At 38.0% G+C, this 27,192-nt stretch overlaps 2 protein-coding genes and 1 long non-coding RNA gene across 5 annotated transcripts in view; 1 reads left to right on the top strand and 2 right to left on the bottom strand.

Annotated features, from left to right (window-relative positions):
- Positions 1 to 20,122, top strand: part of Tom1l1 (target of myb1 like 1 membrane trafficking protein) — a 41,888-nt gene extending 21,766 nt beyond the window's left edge. The window contains exons 7-15 of one of the 3 annotated variants that reach the window (XM_010620202.2): positions 944 to 1,077; positions 4,293 to 4,353; positions 4,735 to 4,852; positions 6,154 to 6,250; positions 13,171 to 13,222; positions 15,108 to 15,213; positions 15,639 to 15,717; positions 19,135 to 19,199; positions 19,821 to 20,122. In XM_010620202.2, the coding sequence (XP_010618504.1) occupies positions 944 to 1,077; positions 4,293 to 4,353; positions 4,735 to 4,852; positions 6,154 to 6,250; positions 13,171 to 13,222; positions 15,108 to 15,213; positions 15,639 to 15,717; positions 19,135 to 19,198 (711 nt within the window). In that variant the 3' untranslated portion in view covers position 19,199; positions 19,821 to 20,122. Of the gene's footprint in view, positions 1 to 943; positions 1,078 to 4,292; positions 4,354 to 4,734; positions 4,853 to 6,153; positions 6,251 to 13,138; positions 13,223 to 15,107; positions 15,214 to 15,638; positions 15,718 to 19,134; positions 19,200 to 19,820 lie in introns of those variants that run through there. The other 2 variants (XM_019206945.1, XM_019206946.1) reach the window with 2 other exon arrangements.
- LOC117285880 lies at positions 1,073 to 4,463 on the bottom strand. Its single transcript, XR_004516993.1, has 3 exons — positions 4,421 to 4,463; positions 3,194 to 3,262; positions 1,073 to 1,171 (listed from the first exon to the last, which is right to left on the bottom strand). It is a non-coding gene; the product is annotated as an uncharacterized LOC117285880 (long non-coding RNA).
- The window catches only part of LOC104859643 (cytochrome c oxidase assembly protein COX11, mitochondrial), a 7,868-nt gene continuing 466 nt past the window's right edge, over positions 19,791 to 27,192 (bottom strand). The window contains 4 exon segments of the mRNA XM_033762971.1: positions 19,791 to 21,278; positions 21,797 to 21,922; positions 23,481 to 23,636; positions 26,978 to 27,192. The exon segment at positions 26,978 to 27,192 is cut by the window's right edge and continues 38 nt beyond it. Coding sequence (XP_033618862.1) covers positions 21,096 to 21,278; positions 21,797 to 21,922; positions 23,481 to 23,636; positions 26,978 to 27,192 — 680 coding nt within the window. The 3' untranslated portion in view covers positions 19,791 to 21,095.

Below are 27,192 nucleotides of genomic sequence, written 5' to 3'. Positions count from 1 at the left end.
GGAAAAAAGTCAGATAATGTAATTGTGTGAGGTTCCAGCGAGCTCCACTGCTTTCCTTGTGAGAAGAGAAATGTCCCTGTGCTTTTGCCTTATGCTAGTGTACTATTATAAGGACAAATTGAAGGCTAGATGGGGTAGAGGAAATATTAATATTCATTCGACCCACCTCCAGTTTATTGGAGGTTTGCCTGGAAGGAGGTCAGTTGTAAGGAGACAGTTTTCAACTGTCAGTGTACATAAGAGCACTTTAGGGTGCTTGTTTAATAAATGTAGGCACCCAATTCCTTATCCCTGGAGATTCTGAATCATTTGGGGCCTCTGATGCTTACGAGTAAAAGCTTTTGGGGTGGCATCCTGGCCTGATGCAGTGATTCTGAGTAGACCAAAAGAAGTTATTATCCATGATTAGCTTTTAAATCCTGGTTCCATTTACATTGGAATGTGATATAGCTATAAACTTTAAATGTTTAAGTACAGCATAACTGGGAATAAAATTAGGCCCCTGTCAAAGTTTTTAAGCTACTCCTTCTACCCATCACTAATTAATGACAGTAACATTTTACGTTTATGCTTTGTAGTTGTGGAGTCCCTCATTACGTAGATCCCATTTGATTTTTATGTCAACCCTTGAGGTGGATATGGCAAGTGGTTGTTTTTCATTTATCAGTGAGAAAACGGATTTAGAAAGCAAATGACTTTCTTCCCCAGTGTGGTGCAGCTAGTCAGCAGGACCTTTGGAATTCCCACATATAGAGAAAAACAGGAGTATGTGTAATTCACTGCCTTCCAACAGGGAAGATCAGCTGCCACAGTTGAATTCCTTGGTGGTCTCCTATAGGTGAATCAGCTTGGAGGTGATTTCAGATGTACCCAGACCGGAGAGTCAGTTGTCTTAAAAAGCATTCTTAACATGGAAGAAGAAACGTCTCTCCTTTCTTGACAGAAACTTTATAAGACGGGTCGGGAGATGCAGGAGAGGATCATGGACCTGCTTGTGGTGGTGGAGAATGAAGATGTAACCATTGAGCTAATTCAAGTGAATGAAGATTTGAACAATGCCATTCTTGGCTATGAGAGGTGAGTAGTTGGTGTGTCACCATTCGTTGTGTTTCTGCTAGGGTATGTATCGATCAGCTTCTCGTGGCTGGAACAAAATACCCAACGCCTGCAACTTAAAGGAGAAGAGAGAAGTTTGGTTTACAGTCTCAGCAGTTTCCATCCATGGTCTGCTCACTCTTAAGGCAGGAACACTGTGTTGGAAAGGTATAGCAAGCTGGAGTTGCTCAGCTCATGAAGGCCAGAAAGCAGAGCTGGGAAACAGGGTGAGGAGGGATCTACTTGTCCCAAGGCATGTCCGCAGTGACCCATATCCACCTTGGCCCCACCTTCTGATAGCACACTCAGTTATGAGCATTAGTGAATTAATCCACATAGCATCCCCATGATCCCAGTCACTCCTATGCGAGTTTCTTAATCTAGTCAAGTTGACGATTAAGATTAATTAGCACAGAATGCCCACAAAGAATGCTTTTCCTAGATTAGTTTTCCTCCATAGTAGTGGCATTTGGGGTACAGTTCTCCCTTGTGAGGGCTACACTCCCTGAAAGCCAGAGGTGTTCATTCTAAAGTGACTTACTAGACATCGTTAGAACCACCATCCCTGCTGAGAATAACTGGATGTGTTGAATTGCATAGCAGCTACATTTTAACAGGTGGATAAAGAGTGAGACCAGTCAGATGTAAGAGGAAAAAGGTGTAAGTGCCTGGATTCAAATCTAGCTGATGGTTTCTCATAAGTTGCACAATATCTTTAAGACTTAGTGTTTTTTTTATTAAAGAAAATAACTATTTGGAGGGGTTATGGGTTTAAAAATATTTTTTGAGGATTAAATGAGATAATGTGCTTGAAAATACCTAACAGATTCTAGCATATCAATGCCCATTAAAAATTACTTTCTTTGTCCTCTTCCCAACTAAGGTTCCTCTGATCATTTTAAATGACTAGTTAGCTGGTTTGGTTTGTCTTCGGTTTTTGGTTTTCTGCTGATCATGAGTGAACCAGGAGGACCAATGAGATGAAACCCGTAGCTATAAAATGTAGTATGTTTCCTTAACTATCCCATATTCATTGCCTATTATGGACAGAAACTGTTTTTCAGGAAAAAAGAGAAGGCACTGACTGATATGAGCCCAGTAGGCCTGCTCTTTCTTCGCAGTGAACAAACTCACAATCTCTGCTGCTCTTTTTTGTGGTATAAATCTTTGTAAGGAGAAAAATAGCCAAGAAAACCACATGTTGTTCAGTATAATGCTGCCTTCTGGTTTTCATTTGGGGCAATACTGTTGCAAACCATAAGACCGCTGCCTAAAGGCCTCCCCTGAGAGGGGAGACATCAGGAAATTGGATTATTTCCGTGAATGGCTTGTTCTAGTGCAGCGTTAAACAATGTGTTGCCAAAGTGACCATGGTAAGTCCTGTGTTAGAAACATTTAATTCCTGAGATTCAGAGAGAAATTCTTGCCGTTAGAAAAGATAATTGTTTATGGTATTTTAGTTTATGGTAAGCGCTGCGACAAACTGCCACAAGTTTAGTGGTTTCAGCACAAAATTTATTATCATAAGATAATAAACTAAATTCACCCGGACAAGTCTCAAGTGGTATCGCTGGGTTAAACTTGGTGTCAGTGGGGCTGCGTGTCTTTCTGGAGGCTGCACAGGAGATTCCATCTGCTTACCTTTTGAAGCTTCAAGAGGAACTCCCACTTCCCTTGTCTCCACGGCCCCTTTTCTCCATGCTCAAAGCCGATGTCTGCCTCAGACCTTCTTATATATGATCACTCTTCTTCTGTCTTCTTCCATATTCAAAAACTTGTATGGCTGCTTTGGGTTCTATCTACACTGTCCAGGATGATCTCTCTGTTAAAGTGAGCTCACTAGCAGACTTTATTGCATTTGTAAACATTAATTCCCTCTTCTCGTCTAACCTAATGCATTCACTGGCTCTGTTGACTAGGATACAAACATCTTTCAAGGGGGGCATTACTCTGCCCATCCTAGTCTGCCCTCTTGTCCCCAAAGATTCACCTCTATCCCCCAAACAAAATATACTCGCCTGATTCCAACATTTCCAGGAATCTCTACCATCACACACAAGGAATAGCTGTGTAAATCAAGAATAGAATTTGAGGTCACCTGGGGCTTGATGTGGGAAGGTCGTTCATGCCACCTGCCATGTAACTGACAAGCATACAGGGAGCCAATCTGTAAGTAGATGTAAATGAAAAGCATGTTTTAGAAAAATTCTTAAACCCCAAGTGCATGTTCTGGTATAGTATAAGCTTTTAGACTTTAGTATTTAGAGGCCTGGAGCCAGTGTGTTACACAGTAACGCTGTGTTTCTGAAGAAACTTGGGAGTTTGCAAAGCACTTCCACATCCATCTCCCTCTACCATCTGTAGATCTGTCTTTCTCCCTGAAAATAAGTTTCTGAAGAAATGGCTCAGGTGCTGTTATTCCCCTTTAGCAGATAGAGAACTGAGACTCAGGAATTTGTATCCATGGTCATGTAGCTGCTAGGCGATAGTGCTGTGTCGGGAACCTTGGAATTCTACCTTCAGATTCACAACTGTTCTACTTATCTAAATGTTCTGCCTTTATGCTTAGTGGGCAAGCCGTGTAAAATTAAATCAGTGGGGGAAAGGGCCAATGTTTTTCATAGGTCTCAAGAAGCCTAGTAAAAGAAGATAAACAGTGAAGCGTTAAAATTACTAAAGATGTATCCAAATTTTTATGGAAAATTATTAATAGAGGCAAAGTAAGAATTTATCATTTGAGAACTTAGTTAAGAATAAGAGGAATGGCTAAAGATGTAAGAGATTCATAAGGTTAAAAAAATAGCCATGAAAAGTTGTAGTTTGGAATAGAAAAATGCTCACATCATTGAATTAGGGTGTACAGTTATATAAAGTATAATTTCAACTAAATTTTAAAAGCAGAGTAATTTATACAAGTATTAGTGGAAGGAAATAAACATTGTTATTAAACACAGTATTACTTTCTGAGTGATGAATTATTAATTTAAAAAAGACTTCACTGTTTCCTCAGTTTTTTCTTAAGAGTGTTAGTGTTCTATAGCCTGGACAAAGTTATTAATAGTACTTCACCAGATACTGAATTGAGACAAGGCCCATTATCATCATTCCTAAATATTTGTGTATTTAAAATTTTTTAAATTTTGTAGCATTTTCCTGTCTGTCTTCTTTAAGAATATGCATTTTGCTAAATCCAACAGGTTTACTCGAAACCAACAACGACTTTTGGAGCAAAATAAGAGCCAGAATGGAGCTACCAATGTAAGTGACTAGAAATGTTAGAAACAATGAAATGTTTTACCAATTGCATAGGAAAAGAAAGGCTTACCTGAAAGAAGAGAGAAGATACATACATTGTAGAAGAGAAAATACATGCTTTGACAATATGAAGTGGTCTTGATGGTCTTGAATGTTTGTCTCAAGATATCTTAAGGTCTCTAAATTAAGGAAGCCATGTAGATGGTAAGATGTAACAAACTGTTACTGCCTGTTGAATGGAGAGCTCTTCCTCAAAAATGTATATGGATAGGATCCATTCCTCTCCAGTGAAGTCTCTGGGGAGAAAACTGTGATACATTAGATGACTTGTTTTTTGTTTTGTTTTGTTTTCCTAAATTGCATTTTTCTTTGCTTTGTTTTCAGACCTCCAGGGAGCCTTCTGCTCCATCCCCTGATCTCCTTGACCTGAGTCCTAGCCCCCTGATGCCTTCAGCCACTCAGGGATACTTCAACAACATGAATGCTCAGCTTTCAGACTTAAGTAAATAAGTAATTGGGCCTTTTCAGACCAGCAGAAGAGTTTTATGTGAAACAGTTCTCCTTGATTTCATGATGAAATGGCTCCAGAGAAGGAAAGAAATCAGTTTGACTATCAGAAAACACTATCAGTAGACGTAATTACTTCCTGGCTAATGGTGGGGTCAAACAGCACAGAAACGGAACAGGGTGTGTCTGGGGGAGGAAGTCTTTGGAACTCATCCCTCTGTCTTAGAATCTCAGGGAATTGAGCTGGCCTGCTTTGCAGAAGTTCTCCAGCTTGCCAACCAATACCTAAATCTCTTCTGAACCCACGCACTATCTGTTGTTATCTTTGGGTTTCTCTGCTATCCCACAGGATCAGGTAAGGGAATATTTGATGCAGATAGAGATACTCAGGAATTATGAGGCATAATCCACGCAGTGATGAAATGTAAAGAGAAAAACAGGCTTCAGAGTCAGTCAAAACTGAAGTCTTATTTCTGCCACCTCTTAGCCCCTAACCATTCATACTTTCTTACTTTATAAAATGGGAACAATTGTTGCCTTAATAGGTTGCAATGAAGGTAAATGAAATAATGTTTATAAAATGTTTATAACATTGTTGGTTTGGGGGTACCTGTCTCATCTAACTTATTTGTTATCTTTTACCTTTACCTCCCCCAAAAGTATTGGTAAATTCTAAAATAAGGATAGTGAAAAATGCTAAACTCCAGTTGTACCAAACTAAAATCACTTTGTTTTTGTCTTACATTATCTATTGTTTCCAGAACTAAAACCACTAAATTTTTGGTTTTTCTAATGGCTTTCTTCACTTCTGAAATATTGACTGTTGCTTATGTAAGGCAGTGAGATGTATGGAATGAATTGCGTTGGAGATTTTTCTTGTGTTTTCATCAGGAATTTACATAGAGGGGATAATTACTACCTTTTGGTATTTCACTTAAGTAATGGGAATTTAAGAACTCTGAGGAGAGGGTAGAGCTCTGTGTAAACCACAACTTTTTACTTTTGTGCTGAATTACAAAATCCTTTCCATTCTGAATCCATTTGAGATTTCAGAAAATCCAATTCAATACTATTTGTTTCCTTTACAACAACCTCTTTTTATGGAAAGGAATGTCTGTGTGTCTCCCCCTGCTGTAAATACTACTTTTAAGTCTGTCTCAGGGGAAATGTTCTATATATGGTGACAGAAATATCTAAATTAATGCCTTTGATTCTGATTTTGACCGTGGAAAATTCATTATAACAACTGATTGAAAGAAATGTTTTAAAACCGAAAAAGGCCATTTTGTGTTTTAGGTTTCAGCTCTCCAAGTCCTGTTGTAACAAACAACTCAAATTCCAGTCTTTATCCACATGTGGACTTGTTAGCCTTGGAAAATACAGAAATAACCCTGTAAGTATACCAGTAACAACAGCAGAGCTAACACCATGGCATTCTGATTCCTTATATTTAAGAAAATGTGACATATTGCAAAAAAGGAGAGATTTAAGAATCAGTCAGACCTGAGTTAGGACCTCAACACTGCTTTCTGCTGGGATGAGATACCTAGCCACTGTGAATCTTCACTTTTCTTCCAGAATACTTTCTAGGAGAATGAACTCTGTATATAAAATTCCTAGTACAGGACTTAGTATATAATCGTCTTTCAATAAATTGTCTCTCTTATTTTTTTAGTGGGCAACAGGACAGAGGGGAGATATAATGACAGAGGTGGAGGAAGATAAGCAAGGTTCAAAATCATTAAGAGTGATGGCCACGCCAGTTTCATGAAATTCCTGGCACATACAAAGTGCTCCATAATTTTTTGGCTCATTTCATATAATCCCCATAGGAGTACTTGGGTCAGTGTTGTAATCATTATTTGTAGTGTACAGGAGGAGAGCCTGAGATTTACAGAAGAAAACTTGCCAGACTTCACATAGGAAGTCTGAACTGATAGATCACCAAAACAGAAATATTAATGACCTACAAACCTATGCAGAGATACTCAGCTTTCCTTATAGTTAAGCATTTTGTCTTTAGCGCTTAGACTGGCAAAGTCCAAATGTTTGATAGTAGGTTTTGTTGGCTATGGAAAGACAGACACAACGCTGTCACAACGTCATGCCACTCTCATATGCTCGAGTGAAAGCATCTACTAAAATTATATTTTTACCTTTGTACCTACAGCCTTATTTCTAAGACACTGCATTCACACAAAATCAGATATGTATAAGATTATTCTTTGTAACATTTTAGGCAATAGCAAATAGATGTAAATGACTCCACTGATGTGGGCCTGGTTAAATAAACATCATTGTAATGTGTTACTGTACAGGTCAGGGAAAGAAATAGGCTGCGTGAGAGATCACCACCAATATATTTATTATTATGTGGGGGGAAATGATACAAATTAGTGTCTGAATATGATAATACATGTGTGTAAGAAAATGAGAAAAAGGCATATATGTTAATATGTGCCTCTGTTTGCATAAGTAAAAGTAGGAAGGTTGCAGAAGAAACCAAAAAGAGCAGTGATTTAAGTTTAGAGTGAGGCAGGAGACAATAAATAGAACAAAAAACAATTGGAGTTTGCCTATGACAAAGCCTCTTTTCCAGTCTGAATATGATAATACATGTGTGTAAGAAAATGAGAAAAAGGCATATATGTTAATATGTGCCTCTGTTTGCATAAGTAAAAGTAGGAAGGTTGCAGAAGAAACCAAAAAGAGCAGTGATTTAAGTTTAGAGTGAGGCAGGAGACAATAAATAGAACAAAAAACAATTGGAGTTTGCCTATGACAAAGCCTCTTTTCCATATAAATAAATCACTTCTTCATCTTATCCCTTTCACCCACGCCCCCGTCTCCCTTCCCCTAATTCACACCCTACTTCCATCTGGGTAATCACTTTGCTAGGTTCTTATTTTTCCTTTCAAAGTGTCTTAAGGTAATTGTGAATATTATTTTTTCTCTTTTATCAAATAAAATGTGGCATACGATTACACTGTTCTAAATTTTGCTTTTGTCTTTCACTTAACACACATTGGCAGTGTTTCTGTAGCAATCAATACAGATCTTCTAAAAAGTTGCCTAGTGTTTTATTAAACACTTACATACCCAATCATAGGATTTCTTTTTTTTTTTTTTTTGTGGTACCGGGGATTGAACTCGGGACCTTGTGTTTGGGAGGCAGGTGGCAGAACCATGAGCTCAATCCCTGGCTCACTTTTCTATTTTTCAAAGAGGATGGGCCATAGGAACCAAAATAAGAAATAAGAATTACACTGGGAATTCAAAAAAGCAAAGCCGAAAAATGTCTAAAATAGCAATTTGGTTATCCTGCTAATCTAGCTGGACACTATGAGAAGGACTGAGTAATACAGATAAACATTGAATTACAACAAATGTCTCCATAAAACTCAGTAAGAAAATAATTCTAGTTAATAGCAGTTTGTTTTAGTTTAACTTTAACTTTTACTAGTGCATGTTTGTACTACATAACGATTACATTCATCATGGGAATTTGGTACATGCATATGACACATCTTAATTCTTTTTTCCATCCCCTGTTCCTGCCCTCGTTCCCCAGTAGTGCTTTATTTTAATCTTTGGTTCAGTAGATTTCATACTTTGCTATGCAGAAACATCACTTGAGTGACTGTTAAAATGTGAAATTGCTAGCCCCTAGGAATTTTGATTCAGTAGTGGGAATCTTTAGTTTTAATAAGCATGCCAGGAAATTGCAAAGCAGTGCTTTTTCAATCATAAACCCTGTTAGAAGCCTCTACCCCAAGATGCAGATGTTAAAACAGTTACAATGGTTCTTGGATTTCACTATGATGAAAGACAATCTGCAGAATCTAACATTTTTGCTTTCTGGACTATCTTTTTAGATTAATTTATAGAAATGTATAGATGGATAAAATGAAACTATAATTAGGGATTTCTTTTTTTTTTTTTCTTCTTCAATACTTGGCATTGAACTCAGCATCTTAGGAATGAGCTATACCCCCAGCCAGCCTTTTGAACTTTTTAAAAAATTTTGTGACAGACTCTCACTATATTGTCACTAAATTGCCCAGGCTGGGCTTGAACTTGGGATTCTCCTACCTCAATCTCCCAGAATGCTGGGATGATTTCACAGTTTGTGCCACCATGTCTGGCTTAAAAAAAAAAAAAAACAAAAAACACATAGCATCAGATATCTGAGCCAAAGCATGTGCGAAAGACTAAACATAAGAGGCAGAATCCGCCATTAAAATGTTATGTGGTCCTGAGATTTGTCTACTCCTCTTGTGTTTGTAGTTTAATTTTTTCACCATGCCAAGAACAAGTGAGTTTTATAATTATCCAAAACAGGAAGGGTCCTTATGATAATGGGGTAAAGACATAGGTTATATACCCACTTAGCATCAGGCGACAGACTGAGAGGAAATGCTTGCTGATGTTTCACTAATGTTTCTAGTAAGCTGTGAAGATAGGACCACCATCCTGTCTCACTTGACTATTGAGGAAACCAAGGCAGAGGAAGCTGAACTTACCACTGGTTGCCTGGCTAGTGCTGAAACAGGATTCAAATTCAAATGGATCTGATGTTTTTTGTTCTTGTTGGTAATTTGAGACAGTATCTCTGTGTAGCCCAAGCTGGCCTCAAACTTGAAATCCTCCTGCCCCTCCCATGGAGCTGATATTAGTACCTGCATTTGTTTTTTTTGTTTTGCTTTTTGTTTTTTTACTTTAACTTCATTTTAATAACTCCCATATAGTAAAATGGACCTTGTGGAGTTTTTTTGTTTTGTTTGGTGCACAGTTCTAGGAATTTTAACATATATAAAGAAATCATGTAACTCATTGAAGTCAGGTTATAGAAGTCAATCTACCCCCTCATGAACCCCCTAAACTCTCTCGTGCAATGTTTTATAGTCACACCCTCTTGTCCCTATCTCTGAATCCCTGGTGAACCCCCTAAACTCTCTCATGCAGTGTTTTATAGTCACACCCTCTTGTCCCTATCTCTGAATCCCTGGCAACATCCAATCTGTTCCTGTCAATATAGTTTGTATCTAAATGCTATCTAAATAGAATCATTGGGTGTGTAATTGTTCTGGAAGAGATTGTGTCAAATTGGTGTTTGCTTCATGTATTTTGAAGCTCTGGAATCAAGTACATATGCATTCGGGAGTATCATGTTCTATTGGTGCATTAACCCTTATCATGTAATTTCCTTGCTTTCTGCCTTTGATTCTATTATATGTGTAAACTCTAGCTTTCTTTTGATCAACATTCTCACATATCTTTTTCCTTCTTTTTACTTATGTCAAAATTGTAGCTCCTTGTAGTTAGTCCATAGTTGGGCCATATTGTTTTTGTATTATAATTTCTGGCTACTAATTGATGTGTTTAGATCATTTACATTTAATGTAATTTTATGTTGGACTGAGGTCTACCATTTTTTAATTCGCTTCCTGTCTTTTTTCTGTTTCCACTTGACTTCTTTTGGATCATTACAATGTTTTTATAATTCCACTTAAATTTATCTGCTGTGATTTTCACTGTATCTTTATTATATATATATAATATAGTTTATATAATATAATATATATATATATTTATATAGGCCAATTGTGGTGATTATAATATACTTAACTTTTTGGTCTACTTAATGTTTAGCCATTCGAAGTGAAATCCGGAAACATTATCATCAGTTAGATTTCACCTCTTTATATTTATCTTTTATGTTACATCTCTATATATTGGAAAAACTACCAAATGAACATGTTATAATTTTGCTTGAAACTTGCAGAGACATTTTAAAGAACTCAAGAGGAGAATAGTCTGTTATACATTTACCATTCGCATTGCTTTCTTCTGATATAATTTACCTTCTCTCTGAAGTTCTTTCAGCAGTCAGTTTTGAATAGGCTTATCAGCAACAGGATCTCTCGTTTTTATTTTTGTGTGAGAATGTCATTGTTTCATCTTTGTTCCCAAAGAGTGGTTTCACTGAATACAGAAGTCTGAGTTCACAGCTCTTTTCTTTTAGCAGATTTGAAAGGTGGCTCCACTATTCTGGCTTAAATGGAGAACTCTGTCTACGTTGATTTCAGCTGTCATTTCTTTCTAGACAATGTGTTGTGTTTTCTGGCTGCCTTTTTCCTTTCTGATTTTGAGCAGTTTGTGAAGTTTGAGCATGAATTCTTTTGGTTTATTTGTTTGGGCTTGGCTGAGTATATTAGTTTCCTAGGGCTACCATAACAAATTACCACCAACTTTAAAACCACAAACATTTATTCTCTCATAGTCCTGGAGACAAGAAGTCTGAAATTCAGTTCTTTCTCCATTGTTAGGGGAGAATCTGCTGGGGCTCTTCCAGACTCTGGTGACTTGGCATTCCTTGGCCTCACTGGCCTGTTCATACATCACCCCAGTTTCTGCCTCCACCTTCTTTGGGCTTTCTCCCTTGTGTATTTCAGGGCTCCCTCTGCCTTTGTCTTTTAAGATGACTCATCATTGGATTTAGAGCCCAGTCAGATAATATGGGACGATAGCCTATAGCTTAAAACTATAAACTTAACTGAATCTGCAAGAGGAACCCCCTCCCCTGTCTCCCCCCCCCCAAATAATACTCAGAAGTCCTGGGAATTGTGACCTGGGCATATCTTGGAGGGTTTACCATTTAATCCAGCCGTACACTAGATACAATCCAAAATTACTAGGCATGTGAAGAATGCCTTCTTGAATCTAGGTTTATGTGTTTCACCAGTTTTGTGAAGATTTTAGCCTGTATTTCTTCAAATATATGTATATTTTCAGCACTGCACACTATTACTGTCATGCAGGAACTCTGATAAAACATTTAACCTCAGGTGTTTATCACATCAGTCTACCTGTTGCTTCTCTCTCTCTGTTTTTGAACTCGGGACCCTTTGCTTGCCAAGCAGGCGCAGTACCACTGAGCTACATCTCCAGCCCTTTTTTCTCTTTTGTTCAGAATGGCTAATTTTGATAACATCTGTGCATTTCAAGCTCATTGTTGCCTCTGTATTCTCCGTTTTGCTACTGAGCTCATCCTAGAAGATTTAGTATTCCTAATTTCAATTACTTTTTCAATTTTAGAATTTCCATTTGGTTCTTTATATATTGCATTGTTTCTGTGGTTGAGATGTCCCTTTTTTTTTTTTTTCCTTCAGGAACATTCCCTGTTGCTTCCATGATTCTAACACCCCACCCGTATGCTCTTGCATCCATATCTGTTAATTGTTTTCTTAATGCAAGTTGAAATTTTTCTTGTTCCTCTTATGCCTACTAATTTCAGATTATATTTAACATGGGCATTTCTAGTGTTTTATTATGAGGTATGTAGTCATAGTTAAATCTTGTCCTGGCTGTTTTTTGTTGTTGTTATTGTTGTGGTTTTGGTTTTTGTTTTGTTTTTTGTTTTTTTGTAGTGGGCTAACAAGTTGCTTAGATTAATGCCACAGTTTTAGCCTGCTTCGGTGGGTTGTCGTTCCAGTGTCAGCACAATTTTAAAAGCCTCAGCAGTGTTAGTCAAATCCGTCCCACCTGTGTGACACCCAGTGGATAATCTGAGGTCTGGGTAACAGTGTGTTCAGCGCTCAGCATTTTTGGTTTCTCATTTTAGATCCACTTCATAGACTTAACAGGTTAAGCCCAGGATTTCATAAACAACTTATGAGATTCTTTTGCTGGATTCTTCAACTTTTGTGATTTCTCTGGTACTTTTTGGTTTCTTTGGGCTCCCTTCTCAATTCTCCAGTCACAAACTAAAGCTTTAGTTACCCTAGTGCACCATGTATTTCTTCGGCCATGCTGGTGTCCAAGATCAAATGGCAAGACCTAAAAGGGAGAACAAGGCCCTAGCTCCACCAACTGCTGAAGAAGATTTCTCTGAGTCTTAATCTGAAGATGACTGTTGTCATTGCTGTCCCACAGCCACCTAGGAACTACTCGGGTTTGGGATGTAAGACAGAAGAGGATGAAGTAGGATTTCCACAGTGAGCATTCGGATTCCTCGTGGTACTCTCTGTATGAAAATGAAAGTGCTTATCACTGTACGGTACACACCCCTTGGTCTTAGGGCCACCCCGTCCCACCAGGGCACTTTATGTCTTTGATGTTTTTCTTTGATACCTGGGTATCATGACCTGGAGAACATGGAAACTAGATGGCCATGGTTATAGCAAAGTTACCGCTCTTGCGCACTCTGAAGGTGTGTTACAGGTTTTGATATTAGACCAGGAAAGTCATCTCACACTTTGCATTTGTGTTCTCGCTGTAGGGTAATCATGCTGTGTTGTCACACTATCCTAGGTTTCCCCAAAGGACCAGCCAAAACCTCACTTCAAGTCATACATATGCTAATGTAAGTAAACCCTTTTCTGCCAGTGCACCTAGCAGATTATCTTGACCGACAAGAACTCTTCTTGGTCATTAATTCTCATCTTCTGCTCAGTATTTCTTCATATTGTGTCACTACTGCCCTCGGAAGGGGTTTTGTCTCCTTTTTAGTCTTAGGAGAGAAAGGTTGTTTCACTAATATTAAAAGATGGTGAAAGATCATAATTCCTGGGCTGGAGGGGAGTGTCTGCCCAGGGATAGAGCATGTGTTTAGCGTGCCTGAGGTCGTGGCTCAACCCCAGTAGCAACACAAAGAGGAGGAGGGGTAGGGAGAGAGGGTGAGCAGAAAGGGGTGGGGGTAGGATAAGAACCCTGCAGCTCTCAGTCTTGCCTCACTTCCATTTCTTTTGTTGGCCTTTCCTTCTCCCGACCTTCCAGTGTTGGAAACCTCAGGGCATAGGTTTCAGACTCCTGCATTCATTCATCCATAGACTTTGGTCTCGTGTTTTGAAATAAGCCTTCACATACCCTGTAAGTCCTCATTCCCGGCTCAGATCTTTTCCCTAAACTCAGAACTCACATTTCCACTTTCCGCTTAAGTCTCAACTCTTGATTACTTCCCAGTCCTTGCTCTCAGCCTGCTCTTCCTACAGACTTCCCGCCTGAGTAAAGGGCCACTCCACTCTTTCAGTTGCTCATGTGGAAAACCTTGGGAACTAGTGCTTGACCTCCGTTTTCCTTCGAATTATGTCCGCTGCCAGCCACTCCTCATCCCCTCCCCTTTGGCATCCCAGGCTAAGCCACCGTAATGGCCACTGCACTTAAGGTTGCCCTGTTTCACCCTTTGCCTCCCACCATTGCCCCTACACCCACCCCACCCCACAGTCTACTCTGAAGAACCAGAGTAATCTCCTTAATAAGAAAAGGCACATCACCCTTCTGCCCAAAACCCAGTTAGGATTTTCTTCCTTCCTCATTTGCTCTGTGAAAGCTTGAAATGCTGATCTGACTACTCATCACCTCTTCAATTTCACTCTCACCTCTGCCTTGGCTCATTCGGCTCCAACCACATTGGACTCCCCGCTCCAGAGCCTGTGAACTTGGGTTGTCTCTGATATCACAGGGCTTGTTCGGGCTCTGTTTAAATGTCCTCAGGGGAAGACATTTCCTGAGCACCGCCCATGAGAGCAGGAGCTCAGCCCAGACTCTTCTCACTATTTTCCTGCTTTTCTTTACTATAGAAGGTACTATCTGATGATGACTTACATCAGTTAGTTTTTGAAGCATTGAGGGCAGGGACTTGGTCTGTTTTATTTAATGCTTTATTAATGTTGCCTTGCAGCTAGTAACTGTCCAGAAGAAATTTAGGGAACAAATGAGGAAATTATAATAAATACTTCTAAGAGTTTAATCTTTATTACTCCTGATTTAATAGTATCACCGTGCACCTGTCTGTAGATTTAAGATTTTGTTTTGTTTTGTTTCCTCTTAGAAGCATTCACATTCTGAGTGAAACAACAGAGAATCTGGACTGAGCCATAGTTTTAGTTTAAAAAAAAACTATATATATATATACATATATACACACACATATATATATTCATATGTGTATATATTTATATGTATAAGCATTTTATATGGGAAATACAGCAAAGTGAGCATGTGAATTGAGGCAGAATGTGAATACCTTGAACAGGAAAAACAAAAACTTGGCAAAGAAGTAGTAAATCTTTTAAGAACTTAGTACCTTAGTTTTTAAATAGTTTACAGTAATGCTTTAAAATTACTAGTTCTTATCCAGTTGAGTGTATATGGTTCTTGGAACAGTGCCCCTTGGAAGCCTAGAAATGTAATCTTAAAGAACATGTAATGCACAGTGTATGTTTGAATGTGTGTTATGCTTTCTTCAGTTGCCACAGAACTCAAGTTCAGTGTTACTACAGCCAGTTAGTCTGCAGACCGTCACAACCACGCCATCAAACCACGGGCCGCCATCCCTGCCTAATCACCAACAAGGTACACTAGACCTTGTTATTGCATCCAATAAGGAAACTCAGGAGAATATATGAAACTGCAAGTGATTTATTAGTAATCAAAAATTGAAGTTAGAGGAGCTCAATTGTATTTTCAACTTACACCAAGTATTCAAGGATGATACTGCTGTGGTCAACATTATAAAAAGGCCAGCTTTGAACTGAAATGTATTTACACTAAGAAACACTAAGGTAAATGAACCTTTAGTTGAAGTTTGGAAATCTTTTCGTTATACCTGCATTTGGTGAACTTGGGACAAGCATCAGAACACCAGTCTGCTTGTTTTGGTTGTATTTCTTAAACTCTTGCATTTGAAGTCTAAATTAAATTCAGTGTTATTATATTAAGTATAAGAAAGTGCCGTGTGTACACCTTGATAAGCATGTGTGTTTATGGTCTCTTTCAAGCGACAACAAAGAATGATCAGCCACCCAATTACTATGAAGTAATGGAGTTTGATCCTTTAGCTCCTGCTGCCACTACAGAGTAAGTCATTTACAGAATGATTAATTGGTGTCTTGGTTACCTTTGATAGAAGAGCTTTCAGGTCTTGGTTATACATTTAACTTTATTAAAGTCTCAGCAGAAATTGATGGTCTTATTGCAAACAATTCATGAAGCTTTTTGGCGGCGGGGCTCTTTTAATGGTCTTACTGCTATTGGCCTATGACTGAAAAAATAAAAATGCTAGGATTGCACATTAAAAAACTGGAACCAGTATGTGTACTCATGGAGTCTTTATAGATATATTGGCAGAAAAATCAGGTTCTCCCTAGCTTGAGAAGAGCACTGTTTACTGATGGCTGAAATAAGTTAATGCCACAATGATAGGACATTTTAACTCTCCTTGGAGAACTAAATCAAAAGATAACTTACACATAAGAACGTTTTTGTTTCACCACAACAGTGTACTTAAAGTGGACTAATGAAGTATTAGTGTAGAAATTGCTTTTTAACCTGAAATCCTTAAAGTATCATTGTTTTATGATTTCTTATCAGTTGAGTATATGGCAGAGTAGGCTCATTAATGCTTTAATATACTTGAATGGCTTGAGGTTAACCTTGATTGTTAGATAATTAAAGCAAGTTGGAAACTGGCAGCCTGCAGGCTGTATCTTGCCCAAAGTTGTGTTTTGGTTTCCCTCTGTAGAATTTAACGTGTATACTCTAACAATTGCCAACAGTTAAAAACTGAGATATTTAAAATTTTAAAAGTTTAGACTTCTCCATCCTTTGCATGCTCTGACAGCAGCAGACCTGGCTTTTTCCATGCCAGCAGTGTCTGGGTGAGTAGTAACTGTCTCCTCTACACAAGGTGTCCTCTGCCATATACTAGGTCCACCAGATCCCCAGGTGGCCATTGCCCGGCATGTGTAGGCGTGTGATGTTTTAAGTTTAAATCCTCAATGTAGTCATCAGTTTTGGAATAATTTATGAATGTGGATAGACTTGAGTCTGTTAGGTATTTTTCCTAACTCAAGATAATGAAAACTTCCTAGATACCTCTGCTTGATAAAGTAGATGTATCATTGAGTGGCTAAAGAAAGGGGTACTCAACAAGTATGCTTTTTAGAACTTCATGTTTATGTTTTTGTATCCAAACAGATAATGGGAAAGTTATGTCCAAATTAATTAAGAGATAGCTTTAAGTAGCTGTGGTTATCACAGGTGCTAAGAGTGGGACAGTAGGGCCGGGGATTTAGCTCAGCGGTTCGGTGGCCTGCCTTGCAAGCGCAAGGACCTGAGTTCAAAACAAAAAAAAAAAAAAAAAAAAAAGAGTGGGCTAGTAGAGTAGAGACGGTGGAGAAGTGAAGCTTTGGAATTCTACCACTGTGGGGTTTTTTTTAATTGTTTTTGTTTTTTTGAAAGTCTCATGAAATCTGGGAAACTTCTGAGGAAAAGCACAGGAACATGTTGAAAAAGTCTGGTGTTTTCATTTAACGGGCTGTCCATGAACTCCAGGTTGAGTTTGCTTCAGTAGAACATATATCCATGAACACATACACACACAAGTGTCACTTATTGAATACTTACTATGACTGTTGCCTAACTCATAATGCTGGACAAGAGACATACTGTATTCCCTGTCATCACAGAGTAAGCAAATTAAGCTGGGCATGGTGGCACATGCCTATAATCCCAGCACTTCAGGAGACAGAGGCAGAAGTTTCTAACTTGCTTGAGGTCAGCCTGGGCTACAAATTGGTAGGCAAATACATATTTGTAACTTGTGGTAATGGTATAAAAGAATATAGTGACTTAAGAGTATATAACAGAACTAATTCAAGTGGGGATTAGAGAAAGGTTAATGTGACATTGTTGGTCAAGTGACAAGTTTGGGATCAAGAGCATGGTAGACTGAGCAGACAGCTTGTACAGAGACCCAGAAGAAAGAGTTTTGGCAGATTCAAAGAACTGGAAGTACCAAAACCAAGAGCAAAGAAAGTTACCAGAGAATGTGCTACCAGATATCGAAACTAATTTAGAAGCAATAAGTAAATGTAAAATTGTGATGAACATTGCTGAGAGAACAAGTAGGTTGAGAATTAAACATAGATAATAGATTAAGTAACATGGAAATCACTGGTGATTTTAATAAAAGTCATTTTGGTGAACTGATGGGGACAGAAGCCAAATTTAATGAAAGAGGAACTTGAATTAAAAAATTCAAAGCGAAGAATATAGCTTAGCAGCCTAACGCCTACCTGGCAAGCACAAGGTCCTGAGTTCAATCCTTGGTAACCACCCCCCCAAAAAGGAACCAAACTAGAGGCAAAAAACACAGGTATAACTTACTAGAATTTAAACATGAAGAGATAATAGGAAGCACTCTCTGGCAACTGGAATATTATTGATGTGATTACTGCAAGGAGACACAGGGTGAAGGAATGTACTGCCGTCACAAGTAAGTGAAACATACTAGAACACCTATGAAAGCTGCAGGCCAGGATATAGTTAAGAGGTAGAGGCTGAAAATTCAGGAAGAAGGAATGATTAAAGAAGTGTTTAAGGAGTCACAGGTAGATAAGGCAATAGAAGCTTGAAGAGTACAGAGGAAAACAGACTTGAAGATTTGGTGATGGTAAAACGAGACGGTTTTCACATTTAGGATGTTTAATTTTTTTAAGAGCTTTTTCCTGAGAGAGATCAGGGTCTTAAGGAGAGGGAAAGTTGTAATCATTTCATAGCGAATGAGAGACAGAACTTTTTAGAGACACACAGTAAATTGCAGATGATGCTGAGGCCCTACGAAGTTGGTGACTACATTTTCAAAGTGCTCTAATTTTTATAAGACCTTTTTTCAGCCATGCTTTGCATACAAGCCTGTGAATGTCATGTTTTCAAGTATAGCTGTTTTCTGTCTGCAGACCTATATAAGATATATTCGAGTATAAAGAGTTCAGTGGTGTTACAGAAAAAAATGTAGGTTGTCAAAGATGATAATTACAGTCTAAAGGTTGCTCAGGAGTCTAGATTTATCAAGAGGTTAAATATACTAGAATGTGAATATTTTTAAAAACTGTTGTGAAATTAGAAGCTGAATGATTTTTTTTAAGCAAGAAGCCAAGAGTCCGAAATTTGAGCCTCAATTTTCCTTTAATCAAAAGTGAAAATGAATATTTTTTTTGGTTCTGGGGATTGAACTCGGGTCCTTGAGCTTGCGAGGCAGGCGGTGGAACCACTAAACTAAATTCCCAGCCCAAATGAATCTTTCTTGAAAGGTACATGCCATGGGAAGGTAACAGAATTTAAGAAAGCTAGAATCCATCCACAAAGACCTTTGTGTTCACTGATGCCACCTGACCTGACCTCCCCATAGAACCCTAAAGTTTTCTTTATCGTGCTGGCAATTACAAAGCATCTCAGAACTTTGAAACTGATACATAACTCTGTTTCTTTTAGAGCTATTTATGAAGAAATTGATGTTCATCTCCTCAAAGGAGCTCAAAATAACAGTGACTGTTGAGGTAAAAGTTTCAACTTATACAAATTTCATTCCACAGCCCATATAATTTTAGTGTAATTATCACTTTTTTGTACTCACTATTTATGGTTCATACATAAGGGACATCGGAATCAGACAGATTGTTAAACAGAATCACTCAAACTGTCATGAATTACTATTGTGAACTAATAAAATACCTTCTTTATTTGCTAGAAATTATTAGGTAAAAATAATGAAGCTTGGGAATGCATAAACTGATTTATGGCATGGAAATATTAACGCAAACAAAAAAAGATGAACAGAAAGACCTTATTATGGAAATCAGGCATTTGGCTTTAATATGAAGTTAATACCTGTTGAATACGACCAATAGAACCTATAAGTGCTAGTGCTCTAAAGAAGTCTGAGTTTTCACATTTGCTTTGCACTGGTCATCTCATTAACTAATGGATACCTGGTCACCACTGAGCTATTCATTTTATTTATTCACTTCACATCCTCCTCTATGGAAGAAAAAGCACATTCCCATCCTTTGTCAACCTGACTACCACTTTCTAGCCCCTGAGTAGAGAAAGACAAAGAAAAGGTATTAAGGAGTGCAAAAGAACAGCTGGAGATTGGCCAATTTTTCTTTTTATTTTAGGTTAAAGTGATGATCAGCTCACTACAGCACAGGAGTACCAGCTTCCTAAAGAGTAGTCCCTGTCCAGCTTTGAAGCCTGAAGCACAAGACCTACCAACAAGTGAAAGCAACAGCTGACCACCTCCCTTCTGCCATCATGAGGTTTAAACAAGTGTAAACAGTTCCAGGGTAATAGTTATGGTTCCTGACAACACTCTTACTTCAGTAGCATATGGGTGTAACAAATACTGACTTAAAACTCGAACAGAAGAAAAATGGCTTAGTACTCAGGCCAACCAGTTTAATCACAGTATCTTACGATGCATAGGCCTTCTTGCTTGTAGAAAAGAAATCATCCCATAGCTGTGATAAAAGTAGATGAAGATGTAAGCCGGAAATGTGAGAAACTAAATGTGTTATTCAGGAAAAATACTGAGTGCCTTCATTGAACTAAAATTGAATGTAAAAGTCAATTTGCACTTCTTTATAAATAATACTTTGATTTAGAATTGTTACAAAGACTTGAAGATTGTAGCTTGATTATATTTCAAGTGCCCTAAACATCACTAGACTTTGCATCAGATGGCCTTTAAATAGGATTCTTTATAATGCTAAATGTTTTCCTTTTTAGTATAATTAGTATTTCTATTTGGAACAAAGACTACTGGTAAACATTTTGAATAAACTGTGCATTCACTTACATAAATTGCAATGACAAATAAATTACTAATAAAATAATTTAATAAATTTGGTTTTTTTTACAGGATTTTGTTCTCAGAATTTTTACTTCTGTATCAGTAAACCTTCACAATCCTATCCTTACATTTTCACATCCAGCGAATTGGAACTATGATGGTAAATGCTAGCAGCCTTACATTTTATTTCAATTTCATGATACTGCAATTTCAAGTAATTATAATCAGTATTTTGAATGGACAATAGCCTAAGATCATAAAGGAAAACAATATCAAATCTGAAAAAAAGCTTGTAATCTTTGAGCAAGTCATTAGGGCTTAGTGATTCCTCTTCCACTTTTAGTTTTCACCAGTTTTGTTTTATTTTGAACCGTCAAACTCTTTAAGTATGTTGTTAAACAATCACATACTTTACAGAGGCTTATGGGTTTCTTGTGATAAAAGCTGAATCTTTTCTCTCAATTTTGAATGAGGTGAAGTCACCAGAAAACCATTTAACACAGCAGGTTTCAATTCATCCTGTAGAATATTTCTCCACTGAGAATTCAAGACACATGATTTTTCAAACCTCACAAAGCTGATGCAGGACTTGGATGCCGGTTCAGTTATAACCTGGAACTGGCAGCTTGTGTCCTTCCTTTGCTTCAAAAAAAGTATACGAAAGAGTGATGAGATCAACATTCACCATTCTTGGATCTTCTGCAAATTCAGGGTCAATGTAGAAAAATACTGGCATATCTACTTCTTCTTGAGGGTTAAGTCTTTGTTCTTCAAAACAGAAGCACTAAAAGTCATAGAAAGGTACTCATTTAATAACATTTCTGTTACCTGTAACAAAATCGTAGCTCACTTCTTGAGGTCAAATTCTGTGACAGAATAACATCGTATTTTCATCTCTGACCGAGCTTTACTTTAAGGATTGAAAAATCAGTACTAATCTGAAAAGCAGAGAATAATTTGGCTTGGCTCTCAGTGTATAGCAAATATAAACAGTGAAGATGAAAGTGGCTTGAAATTTAGAAGAAATGAATTTGCAGAAATTATAAGTCTACTAAGACATTCTAGTTTCACACTAAATAGCTTACATTCGAATTACCTGTATTTTATTTTTATTAGTACGTTTGCAGTATATAAGATTTACATTCATTTTAGGGAGCAAGTACATGTATTTAACATATCTTGATTCGTTTTCTTCCCTTTCCTCTATTTTCTCTTCCCTCCATTTCTAGATCTCCTCTCCCCATTTTCATTTTATTGATTTTAGTCAAAGTTTGTGGCACATAATGTTTATGTTGTGTTTACCTGTATTTTATTAAAATACTGTCCAGCTTCAAATGGTACAATATTGTATGTAGAAATTCCAATTATTGGTTTGTCAGTAGGATTCTTAGCTTTATAAAATGCCAGCGCAGTTTCTCCTGGTACCACCTGTTTTAAACATATACCCATTATCAGACTTTAAATCTCATACAGTTCACTTTTCTGCCCCTAATAAACTACAGCCATATTTCTTTTCCTGTTCTTCAGTCTGTAACATATAATCTAAACTAATACAAAGACTGACAGAATAAATTGTGAATATTCCACAAACCTAAGTTTCAAATTTTATTTGCCTGTCAATGAAGAACCAGGGTTCTGTTATGCATAGTTATAGGTTATCCTCCTGCATATCTGAGGTCTTCAAGCAGTAATGTGCGAGTTATTTAAAATGTGTCTAAGGACAAGCCAAGCATAGCATAGCCCAGGCCTAGCTTCTTTATGACATTTTAAATGTTAGATTGACCTTTTTTTTTTTTCTTTTTCTCTCTTTTTGAGACAAGGTCTCGCTAAGTTGCTAAACTGCCTAGGCTAGGACACTCCTGCCTTAGCCTCCCAGCGTGCTGGATTACAGGTGTGTACCATTATGCATAACTACGACTGACTTTTTTTTTTATAGAATACTAATATCAAACTTACTTGATCAGAGTAAATTAAATTTATAATGAGTAAACTTAACTGGGCAGAAATCTTCACTTAACCAAAAACTGTTAATGCTTCGAGAAAAATAACAAGGTGTAAAAAAATAAAAAAGAATATTGCTATTTATACTAATTCACTGTTACATACTACCAGGTAATTAGACCTAACAAGCAAAATCATAATTCATAAAATTAATCATTAAAGACTCGGTCACATTTACTAAACTGACAAGTACTATAATTTATACAGGCTTTCCAAGAAGGGTTTAAATTAAGACTTCTCAGCTAATCCTCACTTAATGACAGTATTTCAGTTAAAAATCCTCCCAGGAATACAGTTAGTCAAAATTACAGATTAGGGCCAGGGATGTAGCTCAGTGGCACAATGCCTGTCTGACAAGCAGGATGTCCTGAGTTCGATCCCTGGTACCAAAAAAGTTACAGATTAGGTGGTCCTGGGGTATATGGCATCTACTAATACTAGGTAAGTATTAAAAAGGCTTAAAAAGTCTTCTGATTTTTTTTTTCTTTTTGAGAGGACAGGAACACTTTTGTTGTCATCGTTTTTTATTTTTAAAGTTAATTTTATTGGTACATTTTAGATATAATGATCATATTCATCATAGGGAATTTGTACCTGTATATAATATATTTTAATTCCTCTTTTTTTCCCCATTTCCTTTCCTTCCTTTCAGTTATTTTCACATTCTTCATATATCATCTATACTTGAGAATTCTGGGAAGCCATAATAAAAACATGATCTTTCTCATTGTTTCAAACACATTTACTAGTTTAAGTATATGATCATTTACCTTAGGGTAAAGGACATATTCTGTAACATCATAGCACTATCAAAAGTAGTCATTTCAAAGCACTAATAGATTCATGATTAATCTAAGGTTCTTGAGATAAATTATTCATGGAATCTGTATTTTGAAGTTCACTTTCAAGGAGTGAAAAAAGTTTGTGACAAAACATTTTTTACACTGAAACAAGTAATCTTCCAGAGGCTGCTTTAGTCACTCACATATATTTCTGTTTGCTGAGGTCTAAAGTTCCACTGGAGACTGGCGTGCACATCCGCATTGAAGGTAACCTTAATGATCCGATCTTTAACAGGCACCATGTTTTCAACCTGGTCTGATTTGTGACCTGCTACTGCTGATCCTCCAAGTCCAGTAGTCTAGAAAAAAAGATACTAAATATGTGAAAAGGCTTTCAGGCACTGATCTGTTTATTGGATAACAAAAATTTTTAAATAATCCGATTATACATACTATCACCATTTCCTATAACTGTGTCAACGATTTGCCTACTTTTACAGTGTAAAGGGCCTATATTTTATATTTGTTAAAGTGATTCCTACTTTTCAGCAATCCCTTGGTTAAAATGAGTTAAAAATTAGACATTTGGGAGAAGCAGAATCTTTAGATGAATAGTTTATTACTGATAATAGAATGCAGAATTTCAAGCATAGCTTTTTATTAAATATACCTTTTTATTGCTAATATTGTATAATTGACTGTTACTCATTAAAAGCAATAAAATATAGCCAGATGTGATGGTACATGCTTGTAATCCCAGCCCTCTCAGAGGCTGAGCAAGGAGCATTATAAGTTTGAGCCCAGCCTGGGGAACTTACAGACTTTAAAGACCCTTTCTGAAAATAAAAAATAAAAGGGAGCAACTTAAGAGACATAAAGAGACCCTTTCTGAAAACAAAAAATGGCTGAGATGTAGTGCAGTGCAAAGGCCCTGGGTTCAATCCCCAATACCACAAAAAAAAAAAAAACACCACTACAAAATTTACTCATGACCTGATCGTTTCAATGAAAATACTTAAAATGTATCCACTTTTCCATGTTCCTGCCTGGTCCTTTGCCATATTATATCTTTTAACATCCAAATTAGTTTGTAGTTTCACTTTTATATTTGCTTTTCTGAGGCAGCATAAGTATTTTTCCACATAGGTATTTTTATGTTTTATGTTCTTTACTAGTTTACATAATGCAACTTTTATAGTATCACCAGGTAAAGGGAGTACTTGACTCCTTCAGTCACTGCCTGTCACAGTCAACGGATCAGAATAATTGTGCCATACACTTCATGCTTGTTTTCATTACTGTTGATTATTTCCAGGTAATTTACCTCTTATTATGCAGCAAAGTAGGAAAAAGAATTTGAGGCTAGGGGAAAACTCCCAATAAAATACATGTTACTTGTCTTGCTTGTTGCACAAGTCGCCTTGCTTCACTCAACTGCCATGCAATTTACTGAATAATAGTACAACCCTAGAAGATGCAGAGGACAAGTCTTCATCCTTGTTTAACAGGTAGGTATGCCTTTACCTAAGAAGGTTACAATGTTTGAGATGTAATTCCTTTTTGTGAAGAATCTGAGTTACTTGAATAACAAAATTTGTAACTGTCCCTTCCTCAAGATTCCTTACTATGTATTTTTTTGAATATAGATCTTCAAATTTCTAAGGTAAGTGCTTCAAGAAATTAAAATTAACAAACAGAAAGGGGCTCTGACCACTGATTGAATAAATCTTACTTTCTTTGGGTTACATTTTACATGCTCATAAAATGAAATCACTGCATGAAGTGGTTTATGTAAGTAATTCTGTATTCCGGGTTAAAATTCTGTGATTACAGAAATAATAGACATGTTCTTATGGAAATATCACTGTTAAAGCATCCAATTTGATTTTTAGCAGTACAAGTTACATTCTTTTTCTTAAATTTCTGCCCTACAATTGCAATGCAGAAACACACAACTTCACTGTAATAGTTAGGAGCAGTGTCTCAACCTCAGCAGTTGGCGTTGGATAATCCTTTGTTAGGAGGGTGTGGGAGGGTGGTGCATCCTGTGCAGTGCTGGATATTTAACAGCATCCCTACTCTCCACCAGATGCCAGTAACACCCTATGCCTCTGTTTCCCTAGGCTCTGTCAACCAAAATTGTCCTCGAACATTGTGCAGTGATCCCTGAGGGAACAGAATCACTTCCTTCCAGCTCATGGTGGTTTGAGTAGAATCTACCCTTGATTTGGATTCAGTTCTACTTACCATCTAACCAACTAGTAGCTTTGGTGTTTATATTTGGTCCTGTCTAGCCTCAAAGGAGAAAACTCACATTCCACACTCTTCCTCCTAAAATCAAGTTATTGAACATTCCACATAAATACTGACACTAGGGGACTTCAAAGCCCCTTTGATTTCTACTGCTTCACCATCCAAAAGAACAGTAAATAGGTCTCCATAAAGATAGGGGAAATAAGCCAGGCAGAAAAACAGTCAATCCCTGCTATAAATATCAGTCATGGAAAAACTATTGATTTCCTAACTTGGCTGCACATCGAGAAATCACTGATACCTGGCTCCCATACTCAACTTTGGGATTTACATGGTAAGGCCTTTTATAAACTGGGCATGAGGACCTTTTTTGGAGGGGTATGGGGGGTACTGGGGATTCTGCCCAAAGCCTTGCTTGACACAGCTACATCTACATCCTCAGCTGTTTTCACTTTAAATTCTGAGATAGGATCTGGATAAGTTGCCCAGGCTGGCCTTGAATTCGCATCCTCCTGCCTCTGCCTCCCTCAGAGTCAGGATTACAGGCATGTGCCACCATGCAAAGCTGGGCATAAGGATTTTTCAATGCTCTGTAGCTGACTCCAGTGTGGAACAATATTTAGGAATCGCTATCTTCAATACTCGCTGAATTGACACAATGTTTAGCTTTCACTTGTGGTTTGACTATTAAATTGCAATTCCAGGTCCCAGAAGACTCTCATCAGAATTTCTAGGATAGGTGACCTGGGCACGAAGCTTCACAGGTGACCCAGTGCCCAATCGAGGCCGCATACCACTAGTAAAGAACAAAGGAATCCATAAAGTTGGGGAAACTAGACTTTTGTCAGTGTTTTTAAAACATCAGTCAGCCTCTAAATCAGCTGGAGTACTTTCTTAACTACAAATTGCTGGCTCCCGCCCTTCAGGGTTTCTAATTCAGTAATTCTAGAGCTGGACCCAGGAATCTGAATCCTCTTTAATCAACATGACCTGGGGACCACACTCAGAACCACTGCACTACAACTTTTGACCTAAAAGAGTGCTCAATGTAAGTACATAATAGTTACATATTAACAGGAATAGCCTAATTCAAGCCTCAGGATGAAATGACCCATCCAAAGTATAACCCCAGTAGCACAAGTAGGAGTACAGAACACTTGTTTGCAGGATTAAATTTACCACATAGGCCATATGTGGCTCGCAGAATGAATGCATTAGTGCAGCCACAGATCTTCTTTGCAGCGTGGTGCAAACTCGATCACTATGGGGCCTAGGGATCCACCTGCAGCCTTTCCACTTGCTTCCTTGGTGACCTGGGGGAAGTCACAGTTTGAGCCCGCTTCCTCTCTGGGGATAACCGGAGACAAGCCTCCAAAAGGATCCCGCACAGGGGTGGCTGACCGGAGCCTGTCCAGCACCTTGCCCCTCCTGATCGCGCCTCCCCTACCTGGCAATAGAGCCGATAGAGGGGCACGGCCGCGTAGGAGGCCCCCAGCATGCCCACCGCGGCCGCGGCCACGTAGGTGAGGACCGTCTTGTTCCGCCGCCGCCAGTCTTCTTCCTGCGAGCGCGTGAAGGGGTTGCTGCTCTTCGGCCGCCACAGCGGCTCCACGCTCGGTCTCCGGGCCAGGCTCGGCCGCTTCCACGTCCCAAGCCGCCTCA

Source organism: Fukomys damarensis, unplaced genomic scaffold (genome assembly GCF_012274545.1).
Source record: "Fukomys damarensis isolate Sample0158 unplaced genomic scaffold, DMR_v1.0_HiC HiC_scaffold_13, whole genome shotgun sequence".
Classification (NCBI taxonomy): Eukaryota; Metazoa; Chordata; class Mammalia; order Rodentia; family Bathyergidae; genus Fukomys; species Fukomys damarensis.
This window is presented reverse-complemented; position numbering and strand designations above follow the sequence as displayed.